The 20,385-nt window shown below is 37.5% G+C and overlaps 1 protein-coding gene across 7 annotated transcripts in view; it reads left to right on the top strand.

Annotated features, from left to right (window-relative positions):
• The window catches only part of INPP4B (inositol polyphosphate-4-phosphatase type II B), an 822,310-nt gene that overhangs the window by 766,193 nt on the left and 35,732 nt on the right, over nucleotides 1-20,385 (top strand). For all 7 annotated transcript variants that reach the window (XM_059378706.1, XM_059378698.1, XM_059378688.1 and 4 more), the window contains 2 exons: nucleotides 4,314-4,426; nucleotides 7,029-7,183. In XM_059378706.1, coding sequence (XP_059234689.1) covers nucleotides 4,314-4,426; nucleotides 7,029-7,183 — 268 coding nt within the window. The remainder of the gene's footprint in view (nucleotides 1-4,313; nucleotides 4,427-7,028; nucleotides 7,184-20,385) is intronic.

Here is a 20,385-nt window from a genome sequence, read left to right as displayed (position 1 = left end):
ATGTATTACCCATAAAATATATGGTATTTTTGCTTATTTAACTTTATATTATTACTGTTACTTTGCATGAGTCCTATAATTTGTATTGTTTTGCTCAACATAGTTTTTACTCTATACCAATGCCAATATATACATGCATAATATAGCATGCTTATTGATTTTCTCCACTATATAATATTATATTTTATGATTATATATCAGTGTATCCATTCTCTTTATGAACATTTAGATGGGGTTTTTTCTGCTTTTTAATATTATAAACAATAGTGCAATGAACATTGTTGTACACTTCATCTGCTTACTTTCTTGAGCCCCATTTGAAAAGAATGCTCTTACTGAGATAGGTATGGAGATTCAATTACCCTGTCTGAATTCTGTGCTAGAGTAATGCAGGAGAGAGTAGACAAAGCAAGACTTATTGGCTAATTTACATTTGAAGAGATTCATTCTAAGTTTAAAAACCAATCCATATTCCCCATTTACTAGGATTTTCAGTTGGTTTATCAGAATCTATCATTATATCTTGAAATCTCCCTTACTAATCCAAAAACTAGTCATTACTAATGATACTTCCTTCTAGAACCAGCCCTGAATTTCTGTGACCTCTGGAATTTTTTGTCAGATTGAAAAAAAAAAAAAAAAAAAAAAAACTGGCAGCAACCAAAGAATTGAATTGCTAGAGATGTGCTCTGAATAAAGCAAGTTTTATCATTACAGAAATAGAAATAGTGGCCTGAAAATTTTAAGAACATCAAAATATCTTCCTTCTAAAAAGCATGCCATGGGAAGAAGGGGTGCCTGTCTATCCTAAAGTGCTATCTTTATGGAGTAGAAATATGCAAAGGATGACCATTTATTTGACTTCTGTTTCAGATCCTTATAGTCTGTTTTAAATGACTGATCTAAAAAAATCCTCATGTCAACAATGAAACTAAATTATTTTAAGAAGTCATTGTACTTTATTCTGGAGTCTCAGAATTCTGAAGAAGCCGGTTCATTGTGTTATTACTGGAACTGCCTTTTAGCACCACCAGCTAATTGTGAAGGTGCTAGCACATATTGGGGGAAAATTGCTGGTGTAGGAATATGGAGACTGGATTTTTTTTAGTTCCTCTGCTATGAACCCTCGGAAAGTCACCAAAGCATCTTAGACATGGGGTTGCCCTGAGTTAGTAATTTGCAAATTTTTTATGGTGACTCCAGGTTGTTACGTCAACTTTGAGGGTTAGGACAATAATAATAAAAATGACGGTCACCATCACATGGAATAGAATGTAATATATTCAGGGAACAGTGTCTGCAATTAGGATAAATATCATTTCATAAAATTCTTGTTACAGAAGGGCATGTATGTCCGTGCATGTGCACATAATGCTGCAGGTGAAATTCTTATTCCGTATTCCTTTCAAAAACATCTGAAAGCCACTTATACCAGGTGACTTCAGAAAGGACCTCAGGGGAGCCGCCGAGGTGGCTCAGTCAGTTAAGTGTCTGCCTTTAGGTCATGATCCCGGGGCCCTGGGATCAAGCTCCACATCGGGCTCCAGGCGCCGCAGAGAGCCTGCTTCTCCCTCTGCCTGTGCTCCTTCCCCTCATCTCTCTCTCTTTCTTGTTCTCTCTGTCAAATAAACAAATGAAATCTTAAAAAAGAAAGAAAGAAAGAAAGGACCTCAGGGACCTCTAAGATATAGTTTTATCCCTATTTAAAATTCCTAGTTGCTCCTATTTTTCTTAGGATGAAGCCCAGATTTCCCAGCATAGCAGAGTAGACGCTTCATAATTCCTGCCTCTAGGACCAGGCCTTGCGATGGTCCCAGCTTTGACAGTACTGCTTCATTTCACCATGCATGTGCTGACATTTTTCCTTGGGCCTCAAATGCTTTCTGTAGCCACGAAGCATTATCTTTGCTAGAAACCCTTCCCTACCCAACTATTCTTTATAAGATGGCACACTCCTTCCCTTGGGTCTCTATTATTATTTTTACTGATTTAATGCCATAGCCCATAGTACACTTTACTTTAGTTAATAATGGTTTTAAAATCTGTCTTCCCCTACTGAACTGTGAAGACTTTGAGGTCAGCTTTTTGTATCCTAAGAATTTGAGTTCTTTCCTTTTCTTATGCATATACTGTGCTCTCCCTTTTTCTCAAAATAACTTTATTCTTTAAAACAGCACACATTTACTTTAAATTGTCTCAAATGACACAAAAAGGCAGTTGAAAAATCATTCTAAATCCTATAGCCTAATAATGACCGATTTCTCTCTTTGCCTACATGCCTATAGAGAGACGTAAGCACACACACATACACACACATAATTTTATACAAATAAATTCATTCATTGATTTGTATTCATTGATACAATGAATAAATTCATTTCATTTATATTGACATATTTCCTTTCAACAATGTCAAGGACACTTCCCCTGTTAATGGTATACCCGTACATAATTTTAAATGGCTGCTTAAATTTTAATTCATTAAAAATAGTGATGGTAGACCTGACTTCCTGTTCCTTTTATTCTGACTATGAATTAAAAAGTAGCATTATTGTCCTTACTTTCTTTGATCAGCTGTAGAGTCTTGAGCTGGTTTTTTAACTCTCTTCGAGGCATTCCCTTACGCTTTTTTCCCTTTATCTCTGGACTGTGTCCTATTAAACTTTCTATATATCAGACAGTCCATCAAGCAACGTGATGTTTTTAGTCAAACTTTGTCTTTCTTAAGAGAATCATCTATAGTTACATCATAAGGGTTCGACTTCTGATGGTTTTTCCATTTAGAAACTAATACAGTGGAATCATGCATATATTTTATGTAGATATTTTTAATCTCATCGCCCTACTATAGGAATGCATCTCAATTGTACCCGACCTTCTCCTATTCTGTGGTTATGAAATTCAAGATGATATATAACTGTTTTCAATGGATATTTTTATTTTACCAACCATTTGCATTCTTTGGCAGATAAAGATTGCTAGTATAGTTCATCAGGATACTTCCTCACTCTCTGGTGCTAAAGTCAAGAACTATTCAGATGTATTATTTTAATAAAATGAAACATCTGGTACAGTTTTGAAAAGTACAGAGTCACGCTATGATTACAGCTTATTTGTACTGTGTGTGTGTGTGTGTGTGTGTGTGTGCGTGCACAATGTGTGTGTTTGTGAGAGAGAGAGATATATGATTCAGGAATATATCAGTTTTGTTTCACTGTTACTGGCCAGCCTACACTTACAGATTTTCTCCTGTTTCTAGCCTCATTAACACTCTTAGGAATTCATCATCCTTTGGGTTGTGGATTCAACATTAGAGCACATTTTCGTACTGTACAGCATTAATCCAACAACTCTCTTAGAAAGACTTTTTGTTTCCATATCTATATTCGGATCTTGACCCCATCTTGCCAAGTGTCAGGGACATTTGTGTCATAATGTGCATTGCCCTAGGTTTTAATACAAAACATGTGCCATTTGTGACCTATACTTTAGTTATGAGTATGTAGAGATCTGAGCAATCAGTCATTTCCTGTTCCCTATCTAATTATCTCATGTAATTAACTATCACCTCTCATGTTTTCCCTCTTTCCATGCCTTACCTATGCTCCTTAATAGCAGTTCTTCTCAGCCAGGATAGATTTTGCCCTCAAGGAATATCTGGCAATGTCTGGAGACATTTTTGATTGTCGCAGGAAGGGTATTACTGGTTTCTAAATTGTAGGGGTCACTGATGCTACTTACCATACCACAAAGCAGAATATAGGTCCATTCCCCGCAACAAAATGTTACCCAAGCCAGAATGTCCATAGCGCTGAGGTTAAGGAATCTTGCTGAGAAACTGACTCCATGTATTTTATTTGAGCCTCCAGATTTGTCCCACCCCTGAGGTGTTCAGTTTAACATACCCTCTTGATTCAGACTAGCTACTTAGTAGCAGAAAGTGGTAATAGTAAGTTATAAAATAACATCTCTTGTCTCATCTATGTCATGCATTGGTTGAAGGGAGGCAGCAGCCATTATCAAAAATGTTTCACTTGTTAGTAAAATAATAGTATATGAAAACTGGCATTACCACAGTAGCATAGAATAGGTAGAGGAGGCGACTGAGGCATATTTCTAAGTAAAAATAAAGCTGGAGAGATTAATAACTATGATTATCCTCAGATTAATAAACATGATTATACTCAGATACTCTCTGTTCCCAATACTATTTATTGTTATGGAAATTCTATTCATACCTATATTGAGCAAATCTCCATAGGCAGCTTGATACTAACATGATCTCCCTTTCTTTCTCTTTTTTTTCCCCCCAGACATTTCACATTTTCAAGAACAAAATGATTTAAAAGGATTACTAGAAAATCTCCATCAAAATATCCAAGCCAAAAAAAGAAAGAATGTGGAAATCATGTGGCTGGCTGCAACGGTAAGCATTCTCCAGCCAGGTCTTTGCCCCTGTCACCATGATGATCAGCAAACATCATGGAGTGTCACTGTGTAGCATCCAACCTCTGCACTTGGTTACCAGATGTCATTCTCCATTATCCAGGGGTTTGGGTATTTTCAATGCTGTCAGAAGTTCTATCAATACGTTAGAACACAAGATGGAAGAAGGTGCACTCAATGAGGAAGAATTACCTTTTGGTTTTTCCTGTACATTCTGGATGTCGTTTGACACTCTGTGGCTAAAATGGAGTGTCTGTGATTTTCTTTTGATATTACATGTTGTGAAGTCAGTCACCCATTTCAATCAGGATTTTGAAGTGCTGCTCTAGAGACATATGGTGGCAACAGAATGTGGTTATCAGATCTCTGACTTGGGGGTATAGCTCAGTGGTAGAGCATTTGACTGCAGATCTCTGACTCACAGCCTCAGTAAGGCTCCTGGACATCTTGTTCAATTAATGAGCTTGTAAATGCGTTTGTTAATTGAGATATTAGCATAGAATTTGTTACTGATGGATTGCTCTTGGGGTAACAAGCTACATTTTCTCTGGTTCTTTCTCATTTAATAACACCTTCAGGACAGAAGTACTGCCTTATTTCCCACCCCAGGTTTCTAGCGGAGTGAGGGAGAAAAACACTACCTGTTATTTCTGAAACTCTTACCTGGCAACCATTCAGGCATAGCGCACGTGAACTTACAAATTTTGCTAAGCGTTCAGACCCAAAGATCCTTTCCTAATGAGAGGTTTTTTTTTCATCAGAGAAGGCCCACATTGGAGATCTTTATGATGATGGCCATAATGAATGCCATATTTGTAGTTCCTGTACAGTGTTGCTTGTGTAATCTGGAATTCAGTCACCGATCTCCTGACAAAACTCTATTCACTCTGTATCAATAGTGTTTAAAACAAAGCCTTGCCCTACTACCAGTGTTCAATTATAATCCAATATTACTTACTCTCTTCTGGGAAAAAGGAATGGATAATTTACCGTGAGTCTATATAAAATAATTCACCAAGAGTGAGGCAGCAGAAAGCTACTTTAGCTTCCCTTCATGCCCTCTGGGAGCCCCAGGGAAGAACATCAAAGTAACAATATGAAACATTGCTTTCAGGCAGCTCATTTACCCTGGTCCCATTTAGCCCCATACTGCATTACAGGAGGGTTATTTTTAATAGTTTTTTCCCCCAGTGTGGCTTCTCTTTATATCTTCAAAGACTGATATGGTTGTTAATTCTCACAAAAATTTCACAAAGGTAGGTCATGAGCTATTTTTGCTATTTTACTAATAATGGGATAACAGGAAGGTAATTTGATCATTTACTAAGGCTTTCTGACAACTTAGGAACATGTATCTATGCCGCTATACATATCATGAAGTCGTGTCAATGGATAAATGAAGGATGTACGTGTACAAACACAAATGTATACTTTCTCTTAGTCTATGTAGTTTTACCATTTGAATATATTTTAAAAGTTTCCCCATAAATCTCATTTATTCCTGAAAAATCTTTTTGAAACTTGAACACTGACCAAATACGGCTTTCTCACAACTTAACTGTGGAATGGATGATTGACTGCATTGACACATACTCGGCACCCATAATGTGCAAATTTAGCATTATGTAGGAACACTGACTTTATTATTACAGCATTTCTGTAGCTGATACTCCAGTTTCAATATCCTCTTTGTAAAAATCCTCTTTGGACTTTTAAAATGAAGAAATACAGAAATTCCTGTTGACATTTTATAAAAAGCTTTTATTTGTCTCTATTTCATTCTCCTCTCTTTTAAAAATATTATTTATATATTACTGTATTAATATTTTATATTCTATTGAAAAAATACAAAACTATTTGCTTTTGTCTTGATTGAGTTTAAAAAAAAAAAAAAAAAAATGAGAATTTAAAGAGATCACATGCCAGTCAAGCATGTTAGGTTCATATGGCTCAAAGGAACTATAGAAATAGGGAAACCAAGACACAGCAGATGTGCATTTCACAGTGACCCTTTGCTGTCCTTATTCTTACTCATTGCATTGATGAGTGGCTAGTGGTTCACTAACTGCTACACTAGTGCCATATAAATGTTTGAAGTCTCATAACCTCAAGCCCAAACTCCCAAAAGATTCTTAAAGGCAAAATAAGAAAATGTTAGCTATTTCAGATTCAAAGCAGTGTCTGATCCAGAAAATACAATTGTATTTTCCCTTCACAGTTAAGGTGTTGCTCCTAAGCTGTGACCTGACTGTCATCCACTATGGCTAGGGCTGGCTCACCGCCCCCTCAACCCGACCCCCTCAGGGAGCACTGCTGCCTGTGCTGGATATTTACCATCTCATAGGGCTGCCACAACCCCATGCCTCGCACATCATATACAAAGAACTAAATAAATTCAATCTGTTCCACTAGCTTTTGAAAGGAAACGATAATGTTTTTCACTCGCTAGGGCCGATTGAACCAATTGATGATCATAAATTAACATAAATTTGGAGTGTTTAGATAAGAAGTGTTTAGGTGAGTCCGACACTTCAGAGCCATCTGCGGCTGAGCAATAAACTGTTTGTACATCTGTGTTGCAGATTTGTCGCAAACTAAATGGTATTCGTTTCACCTGTTGCAAAAGTGCCAAGGACAGGACGTCCATGTCGGTGACCCTTGAACAGTGCTCCATCTTGAGAGACGAGCACCAGCTGCACAAGGACTTCTTTATCCGAGCCCTGGATTGTATGAGAAGGTAGCCCGCATGTCTTCAACTTTCTTTCTTTTAAAGACATTTTAAAGTTCGGGGTCTTTTGTTTTCCAAATACATATTTTACTGGCAGACTAAATATTTAGTGACTTCCCTGCATTTCCTTGGCTTGTAGCTCATGGCATGAAAGATAAAATAATGTTAAGTATTCCCCCTACTCATTTTAGGCAATAAAAGAGAATGTGGCTGGATTTTGATAATAGCTTATTAACTCATTTAGATCCAAGTTTTAAAGGATCTAAGTTTTAAAGGTCCTTTCATGTGTAACGCTTGAAGAACAATTTCTTTGTGTATTAGTAATTATGACTATACACAAAATAAAACTCAGCCATTATCCAAAAAAAAAAAAAAAAGTCTCCTAACCACAACTAACAGGTGATCTTCCCAATGTCTTGTAAGGTCTCCGGGTCGGTCACCTCCTTCCTAAAATTATTTTCACATCACGCATCATAAAGATGGGATGGCAAGGATGCTTTAGAACAGAGAATTAACGTTGTTACTCTGCCGACATTTAGAACGCTATGCCTGAAGTCATGTCTCTTGATTCATTTCCACTGTAATTAAATCTAAAGTCTAAGCCATAATGGGAAGGAAAAAGTGTCGCATTCACAGTGTCTGTCAGCAAGGACATACGTTCATTAAAAAGTTAAACGAAATTGTCCTCTTTGCTGCAAAGCTGGCTCAGAAGCACAGCAGATAGCATGGGACAGGCTCTCTATTTCCAGAAAGGAATGTCCTGTGATGCTGTGGAGAGAACTGCTTCTTATCGGGCATATCATGAACCCCCCCCCTTTTTTTTAATGGCTGCAGTCTTTCAGTGGGGACTGGACGCTTGTCTGCACTTGCCCTGTGCCTGCATGCTTTCCCCACTACATGAGAGATTTCTGGAGCTTTCTCTGTTTCCCCATTTCATGTCTCTCGGCATTATCATTGTTCAGTGGAGTTCTATCATGATTTTTTGATAAATGTACAAGGATGTCTTAGAGGCCTGACATGAACATCTCAGCCATATAAAATGCATTTGGTTGATATAAAAAACTTATTTTAAAAATAACTTCTCAGCACTAATGGGACGAATTCAGAATCTGAAGCTGAAATCTTCTAATGTGCAGAAGAATACAAATGTCACTATGGTTGGAACAAAGGTACTAAGTGGGGAGAGCAGGCACACGTGATATTTTAGGCCAGATACACACCAGAAGACTACAATGATTCAACAAACATGAATTATCTAGAAGATGTAATTGTGGTTTGTTTAAGGCAGAAAAAAAAGAAGACCCTTAAATTAGAAAGATGAATCTTTCAAATTTGGTAAATAAAAGGCATATTTATCATATACACGTTCAAATATAAAACCAGATAGTGTGGTATTGCATAAAGGTGCTATAGAATCGACATTATCTATGTAACATACTTGCTCACAACCTAAGATTTATAGGGTTCATGTTTGGACTGTTAAACAAGGTAGGGTCTAAAAATTTTAATCCAATCACACCGAAGATCTTAACTTCCATATCACCACTTTTCTGGGGAGTGAAAATATATATTTATATATGTATCTTAGAAATTTCAAATCTGTCGAACTTATCATTTGTTTTTTTGTGAATGCGTGAGAGCTGTATGAGGCTGTGAGGGCTTGCGTGTGAGTGCACATATGTGCCTGTGTTTAAAGGAAATAAGATTTGTCCTTTCCTTTAATAACTGCCATCATTTCCTTCTTTGGATATTCTGTATTTCAGTCCAAGCCCCTTGTTTTATGAGTTTTGGAAACATACAGTAAACGAGAGCATGGGGTTTGGAAGCCAGCTGACCTGAGCTTTAATGCCTAATGCCACTTACTAGCCATGAGCAAGATTTTTTTTTAAGTCTTTACTTTTTTTTTTTTTTTTTTTAAAGAAAGAGAGAGAGAGAATGGGGGCGGGAGAGGAATGGGGATTGGGCAGAGAGAGGGAGAAGCAGGGTCTCCACGAAGCAGGGAGCCAGAAACAGAGCTCAATCCCAGGACCCCAGGATCATGACTTGAGCCAAAGGCACATGCTTAACCCACTGTGGCACCAGGTGCCCCAGTCCTGAGCAGGTTAATGCCTCTTAGTGCCTTAGGCAAGTTAGTCAACCTCTTGATGCCTCAGTTTCCTTATCTGTAAAACAGATGAATAATAATAGAAGCTCTTCTTAGGAGTGTCTTGAGGATTAAATGTAAATGATTACACAGCCATTACTGTATGATATTTGTTAGTAAATAAAAAATAAATATCAAGAGTCATGATGTTAACATTCTGATCTTCCAGGTACAGTAAAAGCTAGTCAGCTATGGTCCCTATAATCTTTGTGAATATACTATGACAAGTTTTGACTCAAATACTATATATTAAAATGAAGTCTACTGCCAGTTCTCATACATAAGGTTTCAAATGCAATGCTTTATGTGCTCAAGAAAATAGTTCTTTATCTTCCACCTTGAAGTGCGCATGTGTTTACAAATGCTGTACTAATTACGGATGGATTGTGTTAATTAAAATAAACCTGGATAGGTTTCTTGTAACTATTTTATGTTAATGTGAATTATTGTATGACCTTAGAATTTGAGTCATAGAGCTGGGGTCAAAGAGTGACTCTAGAAATCTAGTCAGATCTGCTTTACTTTATCAGCAGCGAAGCTGAGCTATACAATGATTTGGCAAAGACTATTCAGACAGAATAGTATTAGTATTCAGACAGAATAGTATTAAAAGTATTAGAGTCAGCACTGGAACATAGACGCCCTTGTTATATTTTAATATTATTTTCCTGGTACCAAATGAACCAAAATACTATCACTTAAAATTATTTGGTAATGTATCTGACTCTTAAATCTGTTACTTAAATACAGTTGGCCCTTGAGCAACACAAGTTTGAACTGCATTGGTCTACTTACTTGTGGACTGTTTTTTAATAAACACAGTACATTACTGTAAATGCACTTTATTTCTTATGATTCTCCTTATATCCTTTTTTCCCCTAACTTACTTATATGTACATATATGTATTATATACATATATATATGTATATATATAATATATACAACATACAAAATATATGTTGATTAACTGCTTATATTATCAGTAAATCTTTCTGTTAATAGTAGGCTATTACTAGTTAGGTTTGGGGGACTCAAATATTATACATGGATTTTCCACTTTGCGGGCAATCTGTGTTCCTAACCCCTGTGTTGTTCAAAGGTCAAGTGTATTATATAAATCTTACAGATCATTAAAAACCATGTCCTTTTAGAAATTTGAGACTGTGTATAAGACTAGAGAAATCTGCCCAAATCCTGAGACCTTGAAGAGCAGACTCTAGTTCTAGAATATGAACTAATTTCCACTTTATCTATTATGTCTACCATTGTGCTGGGGCATTGAGTACAGTGTCCAGAGTAAAACAAATAAAACAAGGGTTGAATAAATGAAGAACAGTCCAAATAGGATGTCATTCTGTTGCCTTCTGCTTTTCACAACCATGTAGCAATTTTGTCTTTTTTATTTTTTTAAATTATGTTTTCAGTTACGTTCGAGATCGTAGTTTGGTTCTTGCTTTCATGTCTAAGCCTTAATTCTGGGAGGTCTCTATAGTTCATTGGCCAATGATAAGCCAGAGGTTGCACTCCAACAACTCAATCCAGTAAAGCCTCCAACCCCTTTCGATGATCATTGTGGATTGTGAACATATTCAGAATTTAGGAGTTTTCAAACCTGCTCTCCCTTTTATTTCCACCTGCCTGTTAGGTCCTCCTAGTTGGCCAGAATGTGTGAAAGTTTATCAAAACCCTCCGCGGAGCTCCGTGGAGCTCTCATTTTCAGGATCTCTGGTTAAATGAACAACTAGTTGTCTGGGAGTGGCCCCAGGGAACTGCTATCTCAGGCTAGCCATCAGGCTGACTGTCAGCATCCATTTGCCTGGAAGAGTACTGCTGTCTCAGACAATGGTGGGAGTGGCATTTCCTGCTGTCCAGATTCAGGGCAGTCCTGCACACCGCCAGCCCACCGCCAGCCCACCCTAGCAGAACTTGAGCTGAGCGAGGGCAGGAAGAGCACACACTTCCCCTCCTCTTACCCACTGTGGGCAGTTTTCCAAGAAGCAAGAGTTCTCAGCTTGCTGCTTGATTTCTTTTGATTACCAGGGTCCTGAAATGGTGGGGTTTGATCCTGTTTTCAATTCTCATAGGTTTTTGGAAGAAAGGATTTGTAGAACTCTCCGTCTGCCATCTAGGAAATCCCACCCTCAGATATGGGCTTGAAAATGTGCTTCTGGGGCTTTTTAAAACGATCTTTGGACACCTTATGGTTTATAATTGGGAAGATCTGAGACCGATCCAGGGATCTAAATTTTTTAAGAACTTTACTAATATTCTGGGACACAACCTTAGATTTTAAAAAATCAGTGTTGTAAAGGGCTTTGATTTTTATGCTTTTGAAAATATTGGTTTTTCACTTTATTTGACATGAGTTGCTGTTTCTTTTACCTTTGAATTATTCTAACCATCTTTCAGGCTATTTGCTCTGTATTTTTTTAAAGTTCACCAAGGTTATAATATCATTGCTGGTTTTGGGTTTTTGTTTTTTGTTTTTTGTTTGTTTGTTTGTTTTGGTTTTACTCTTTCCTTATCTGTATTAAATTTTTCTATTGCATTGTGGTTCTCTCTCTAAGTTTCAGGTTATTTATGGATAAATGAAATGTAATAGATAAAGAGAAATAAGTAAAGCTTCATTTGGCTGCTTAGTCAGAAATTCCCTTGGTAGAATAAGCTCCATGAAAGCAGGTATTTTGGTTCTCCTTTGTCCATTGCAAACTTTCCGGTACCTAGAACATCCCTAGTGATAGTTTTGGTTTTTTTTTTTTTTTTTGATAGTAGGTTCTTGATAAGTATTCAGTGAATGAGTAGATGAATGAATGAATAATGCAGGTTTCTAGAATGTTCAGGTCACCTATTTTAGGAGATTTGTGCATACATAGGCATTTAGAATTAAACATGAAATTAGTACTCAGTTGTGGCATATTTATCAGCAAAATTCCAGAAGATGAAATTGAAGGTTTTGAAGAGGTTATGATACCAATTCAAAAACACACAGGCCACAAAAAACCTACCTTAACTCACTGTCTGAATCCACCCTTTGTACTATACTAAAAATGTCATTCTCTTTTCCTACAGAGCCGTAATTACCCACAGGCCCACACTCCTGATGCGTGCGCCTCTGGTACAGTCTGCTTGACTGAAGTAGCCCAAGGGCCTCTTCAGATGAGCCAAGTTGGCAGAGTATCTAGGAAGATCTTGCCCTGTGAGGAACTCTTAGTAGTTGCCTATACTGTAAGACAAAACAATGATTCTCAATTCTCCTTAGAAACCCTGGGGGAGTTGGGGGCTGAATTGTAGGAGTCCCGCCCAAATTGGCTTCCAGGTCAGAGGCCAGGTGGAGGACCCCTTGACTGAAGTAGAACTCATTTAAACCTGCTACCCTTCAGTGTTTATTTTATTTTATTTGGCTTTGTGGTGAGACTATAAGCCTGGTATATCTATCCTTTCCATGAGTTTTGAAGTGTACATGTATTGACAAATTTTCCCTTGAATCCTCTATAATGGAAATTTACAAAATGGTGGCAGCATAATTGGCAGATTTTTTTAAAAGAGAGGGATAGTGCAGTATTAGCTCTCAGTTTTTGGTTATGGGATCTCCACTGATGCTAAGAACCATTTTGTCCAGTGCATTTATGGGAAGCAATTTTAGCAAGGACTTTCAAGCTTATATTTCATTAATAGATAATTAGGAATGGATTTTAAAATAGAAAATTTGACTGGATTATATAATGTCATGCTTTATCAAAAATGATTGTGTTGGGAAATTAAATAGCCACTAAAAAGTAAATGAAAATGACAATGCCAGTGCAGTCTTATTTCCCTTAACAGGAACACGGGGATTATGTGTGTCTACAATGTAACAATGTGACACCATATTGCTCAGTTGTCTGTAACTTTTATTTTCCTTATGCTGCATTACTCTGCAATCTGTCATTCTACAATAGCTTCTTAAAATTAAGATAGTTGATATGCCATTAGTAAGATTAATCAGGGTTCAGTTCAGCACACAACCATTTGTTACCCTTTAGATATGAGGCTTTCATCACTCCGTTTTAGTAAATATTGACTTCATAAGAGAAAGACTAAAAGGCCCATTAGATTTATTGAGTTTTATCTTGTTGAATGGCACATTCTCAACATGTTGCACCTGAAATTTATTTTGTTTTTATTGCCTAACTGATGAAATGTTCTGCTTTGTAAATGAGTGACCCTTAACCAATTAATGTCAGTAAAGGTTGTTTTTTTTTTCCTCATGGCTTACTTCTTTTTTTTTTTTTTAAAGATGTTATTTATTGGGGCGCCTGGGTGGCTCAGTGGGTTAAGCCGCTGCCTTCGGCTCAGGTCATGATCTCAGGGTCCTGGGATCAAGTCCCGCATCGGGCTTTCTGCTCAGCAGGGAGCCTGCTTCCCTCTCTCTCTCTCTGCCTGCCTCTCCATCTACTTGTGATTTCTCTCTGTCAAATAAAAAAAAAAAAAAATTAAAAAAAAAAAAGATGTTATTTATTTATTTATTTATTTGACAGACAGAGATCACAAGCAGGTAGAGAGGCAGGCAGAGAGAGAGGAAAAGAAGCAGGCTCCCCACTGAGCAGAGAGCCTGATGCGAGGTTCGATCCCACGATTCTGGGATCATGACCTGAGCCAAAGGCAGAGGATTTAACCCACTGAGCCACCCAGGTGCCCCTCATGGCTTACTTCTTTGTGGGCTTTACTTTAGAGTCCTGTAGTTCATTTGTGTTAAAATAGAAAACATTACTTCTTCTTTCCTTGGTCTTGTTTTCACTTCATCTTGTTTTCCTTTACTTTTGTTGAATTTTATGGGCCGGAGAAAAGTTGCCATTATTTCATATTCTCTGCTATTTCAAAAATTGAAGTGAATAATAAGCATTGTAGGCAGAGGTCATTGAAACATTCAGTGATGCCCTGACTACCCGAAACACTACCTGTGTTTATATAGACCAGCATAAGTGGGAACAGTTTTTCCATGAGCACCAAGTGTTCTCTCTTCCCTGGAGAACTTCAGTCGTGTACTTGCAGCATCCCTTCAGTCCGTATCTGTGACGAATAACAGCAACAAGCCCAGGTGGAGTCACCTTCCTTGTAGGGTTGCTAATAGTCATATGAACACTGACCCTATTAGGATGTTTTGGCTTCAGTTGACCAATAAGATAAAAGGTAGTGGCAAAGAATACATTTTTTTAAAAATCAGGTGTCTTTTAGCAAGATATCCACAGATGAACCACCAAAGGGTGAACTTGTTGGAGAAATCAAAGAATGACCTACAGAAAAACTTTCAACTTCCTGAATAAAACGTTTGTGCTGATTTTAGGTAATCTTCTTTATACGCTTATTGTGTGTCATATTATTTTGATTCTGAGTTGTGATTTGGAGGTCTAGCTCTTCCTAATTTGTTTTGTGTAGAATATTTGTTTTCTACTAGTAGTGACATGAGACCCTGTGCTTGTCATCTGAGCACCTGCCTTGCACATACCTTCCTAAACAAGTCACTTCTTTCAGTTCTTGAAATTGTCACCTGAGGGCCTCGAAATATAAGTGTATGGAATATATATACATATGTGTGTGTTTGTGTGTGTGTGTGTGTGTGTGTGTGTGTGTGTGTAGTTTAAGGGAAACAAATATAAATGAATTTAATTGAAGTAGATTTAACTTCTACCACAAACATGAGTTTTTTAAGTCAGGAAGATCTGGGGTTGAGTCCTAATTTTTACACTCATTGTCCATACATCTTTGGACAAATTAATCTCCAGGCCTCAGTTTCCTCATCATGGGGGTAATGATCTCTCTGTTCTGTGGTGGTTGTGTTAAATGGGATTACTAACTGAAAGTCGCTGTGCCCAGTGGTATCAGGTAGTCTGCTTGCTCCCCATGCTCGTCCCATCACCACCTGCCCAGCCTATTCTTTCTTGGCCCATGTTTCTCCTCCATGCCTCCTCTGATACTCCTGAAGTTGAGAAATGTCCCTAGTCTTTAGGGTCTTAGGAAAAAAGCCCCAAGAGAAATACTTGGTTTCTAAATGGCTTAAACTCTCTCTCCATGACTATGGGCTAGATGGTTTGGATATCTTGCGAGAAGCTTGCCAGTGGTAACAGGGGAATCTAGGAGCATCCAAGCCTGGACAAGAGGGTTAGTGATCATATGCTGTCCTGGACAGCAGTGCCTTAGCATTCAGGGAGTAGAACATGCACGTGTCCAACCTCAAACACCCACAGACTTCACTAGTGAGTTAGGATATCCAGTAAATAACAAGCCAAGGACTGCACCTCAGGAGATGGCCAAATATATCAGGAACAGGAGTATGTCATCATCCTATTCAGAGCCAAAAGTAAACATTTATTGAGTATCTTCTGTGGCTCAGTGCCGTGTTAAACAAAGGGCAAAATACATTTGTAATAAGAATAGGAACTAGTAATCAATGAATTCTTGCTATGCATAAAGAATTATATAAAACATTCTATATGTGGAACCCCTGTTAATGCCCACAAGGATAGTTATGAGACAGGAGAGGCCACATGCCTAAAACTTCTATAACCAGAGTGGATCAGAAGGGGAAAGGAATCACTGTGGACAGAGCTGCTCCTGGGGGAGGTAGGATTTGAGCTGTATCTTGAGGATGAATATGATTTAGGGAAGCAGCAAGGAGAAGTTAGGAGTTCTTGACTAGAAATATTTAAGTGGGTGAGCTAAGGTTCCTGATTGTGAATTCATTACATTTGTTGAGTGTTTGTTTTTATGTAGACCAACAACTCATTGTCTTCAGCAGGTATCATGTTTGCTTATTTTTTTTTTAAGGATCTACATTCATACATAGTTCTAGTCATCTCCTTTAATGTAATATTCCCTCATATGACTAGACCACAATTTGTCTATTCCCCTATTGAATTTTAGGTTGTCTCTGATGTTTTGCTATGACAAACAACACTGCAGTAGCCACACTCATATGAGTATATCCATGAATACATATGAGTATGAGTATATCCATGAATATATATATATATATATATATATATATATATATATATATCCATGAATATATCCATGAATTATCCATGAATAATTCTCCAGTATAACAAACATAAAAGTGAAGTGGTTGGTAAGGTATTTATATTTTCATTTCTACTAGATGTTACCAGATTGCTCTTCAAAATAGCTATACTATTTATATCCCTCAACCCATGCACCTGTGTTCCCATTTTCCACATGCCCAAATATGTGCACTGTACAGGTCTTTACCAATCTGATGGATGAAAAGTGGTATCTAAGCTTAATTTGTATTTTCCTGATGATAAGTGATATTGAACCTCTTTCTAAACATTGATTGGCCATCTGTGTTTCCACTTCTAGCATCTCATCTTTATTATTACATGTTGCATGTATTGGAGGTTTGCATATAATTCTAGTTAAGAAAGGGTTCTAGCCTATATACTGATTTATTGTATTTAAGTCAAGTTGTAGATAAGAGAGCTTCAGGAATGATAGTTTTTAAAAATATTTTTCATTCATTTTGTTTATTTTTTTTTTCCAAAAAATTAAAAGCACAGTGGAGTAGGCCAGAAGGGTCTCTTCGGTTTGGACAGGGAAATGGAGTGTTTTGACAGGAGCCTGTGACATAATATGTGAAATTTTAGTGCTCCAATTTGGACAAGGGATGGAGACTTGCAGCTGAGACGTGTGTACACACACACACACACACACACACACACAGAGGCAAAAAGGGAGGTGATTGATGCTTTTGCACGTGAAAAATGAGGTGTGGCAGAGACTAGCCCTAGAAAGGGCTTGTTGTCTTTAAAAAGCCAGAGATGCAGGTGGTCCAGACCTGAATGATATGTGGAAACCACATCATTCCGACAGGCCAAAATCTAGAAAGTCTGTTTCTGCTCCTGGAAACTTGATATGCAAGAAGAGAGGAAGTGAGTGGGCGTCATCACATACTGCTCAACCCACACACCCCCTTCCAAGAGAGGAACAACTCAGGATTACACACGTGGATCTGAAACAAATGTCACAGTTCTATCTCAGACCTTGCTTGCTTTTAAAGTTGACAAATTTGTTAAGGCATTTTGTGCCCATATACTAATGCTTCCCAAATATCAGTCAATCATTAAACCACCTAATAATTTTTTCCACACGTGTCACTTGAATAATCATTACCTTCAACCTTGTCCTAAGGAATGATATTCATGAATTCATGGACTTGATATGCCTGTTATGTTTGTCCTAACACCCATGAGAATAAATCCAAAACTGCTAAAATCAACGTATCATCAGTGTACTGTGTAAAAGTATGTGCCTTCATTAGTGTGTTTAGTCTACTTGAGTAAACACTGTCATAGAAAGGTTTCAACCCTCCTTCTAACCTTTATTTTTCTTATAATGCTCCAGTCTTTAGCCCAGGAGAAAAAACTGAAGGTCTTCATTGGCCACTCTCTAATAAAAAACTAAATTTGGGAGTCAATAGGTTTATGGAATAGCAGTCAAAATGCTGCAAACTTTTCTCCTGATCAGAAGATCACAGATGACAGAAAAGTTCAAATGTCTGGCGTAATGGATTTATGCCCAAGGATAATTGCCTCAAGTCCTATGAGCAAAAATATATTATGTGGAATTATACCCCATTCTCTCCCACTCATTGAGTCTATCAGGATTCAGATGAGTGTGAATGACATCATTACAGGGATCAGGAGGGTAATTTATAAAGCATGTCATTTGGAAAATTGGTAGTTTATTATAGTAGGAAAAAAAAGCACATGTGGTATTTCTCAAGTGTCATAGCATTGTTTTGGCAGACACGTTGCTATGAATTCTTTAAAATCTAAGTATTAAGACAGCTTGGTAAAGAGTGGTGAGTGTAGTTGAGTAGTTAAAAGGAAAGACTGGGCATAGATGGCCTGGTTCTCCACTTCTTGGCAGTGAGAAGGAAATGCTAGGAACTTTTGGGTTATGCGTAAAGTGAAACAGTATATATGAAGAAATTGGTAACAGGAATATCAGGTAAGTGCTTGATAAAGTTTAACTATTACAGTGTTGATTTCCCCAGCACCTTCATCTCATAGGGCACTTGTGAGGATTACATTAAATGATCGTCAAAGCACATAACAGAGTACATAGTAACATAGTTACACAGTAAGGATCAGTAAAAAGTAACTGCTGCTTGGGCTGTGGCATCGTCAGAGGAACTATGCTTATTGCTACCACCTTCTTTGTCATAATGGTGTCTCGTCAACCTGTTTATACTACACTGTGCATTGGTGTGATTCCTCGAACCATACTGAGGAAAGCAAAAGAAACAGCCTTTGCCGTTACTCATAGTGTCTATGCACTGCTCCTCAAAGGGTGGTTCCCAGACCCACAGCAACAGCAGCCCCCAAGAACTTGTCCAGATTCCCAGGCCTCACCCCAGTCCTATTGGATCAGAAACCGTAGGAGAGGGGCCCCGCAATCAGTGCTTCAACACACTCTCCAGGTGAGTGTGATACGTACTTAGGTTTCATAACCTCAGGTCTAGTGTAAGGATAGTATGCATTTTTAACAGTTTTGCTGAGATAAAATTCACATACACCTACCATACCATATCATATCATAAAATCCATCCACTTAATAGTGAAGGGGAGTGAGAGGTATAGAATCAGTTACTCATGGGGATAAAAGATATAGCATGGGGCATCTAGTCCATGATATTATAATGGTGTGATATGGTAGCCACGCATTTGGTGAGCACAGTGTAACATAGAGAGATGTCAAACCACTACATTGCACACCTGAATCTTAGGTCAATTAAAAAAAAAAAAAGAATGCCTCATGAAATATACAGGGTATATTTATATCAAAAACTTACTTCTTGTTTATCTGAAGTTTAAGAAGAAAAAATTCACCCTTTCAAATGTGCGATTCAGTAGATTTTAGTATATTCACAAAGTAGAACAACAATCATCACAATCTAATTTTAATCTTTTTTTTTTTTTTAAAGATTTTATTTATTTGAGAGAGAGGCTGAGAAGGGGGACTAATCAGAAGGAGAAGCAGACTCCCTGCCGAGCAGGGAGCCCAATGTGGGACTCAGTCCCGGACTCCACGATTATGACCTGAACAGAAGGCAGACCCTTATCCCACTGAACCACCCAGGCACTCACAATCTTACTTTAGAAAATGTTCATCACCTTTGCCTATTCCGGACATTTCACATGAATAGAGACATAGAATATGTGATCTTTCGTGAATGACTTCTCTTTTTTTCAAAGTTCATCTGTATTGCGGGCATTTTTCATTACCTCGTAAGGTTCCCTCTCTGTGAGTAAATAGTCTTTGCATTCATTTCTACAGCATTAACGTTAGGCTTGTTTATGATTCTCCAGAACAACTCGAGTGCGTGTGTGCATTTGGGTATGGGAGTGGGGTAGCTAGATATGGTTGTGTGTGCATGTGAGTTTTAATTTCATGGTTTCCCTTTTGCAGAGACTCCTAAAAAGCTCACAGCCAATTCTGTGATCCATTTACTAGAAATAGATAGCATTCTTTAATGGGCCTTTAAAAATATATATATATAGTGGCCTCAGTCCTAATTTCTTTTTATGATATAACCCTTGCATTTACTGTTTCTTTCCCACTTTCATTCTTGATATCTTACTGAATTTTATGTACCCATTTAAACTGCCTTCAATTCTTTTTAAAACAAGGCAGGATTTAAATACCTAAGAATAAAACCACATAAAGCGTCTCCTCTATCCTAAGCTAAAGACTTCCTAAATATATACTTAGCACTTGTCAAATCAAGTTGAATAACACTGATTTATAGTTTTTTTCAAACTGCAAAAAGGAAAATTCAGTCTCTTACATCTGAATTTATGTGTTTTCAAAATGATATCTGTCCTCTCAACTATTTGAGAAAATAATAGCATTATATTTTTATATGCTTCAGAGTTTGCAAATCACCCTGACTGCTCTTTTGCTCTGGAAAATAGGAATACAATAGATATCATCCTTTGTTCAGCTTCTGTTCCATAATTTAATTTTATAACATGAATTCAGAGATGGAATGTTTATAACACAGATAGT

Source organism: Mustela nigripes, chromosome 1, assembly GCF_022355385.1.
Source record: "Mustela nigripes isolate SB6536 chromosome 1, MUSNIG.SB6536, whole genome shotgun sequence".
NCBI lineage: Eukaryota > Metazoa > Chordata > Mammalia > Carnivora > Mustelidae > Mustela > Mustela nigripes.
This window is presented reverse-complemented; position numbering and strand designations above follow the sequence as displayed.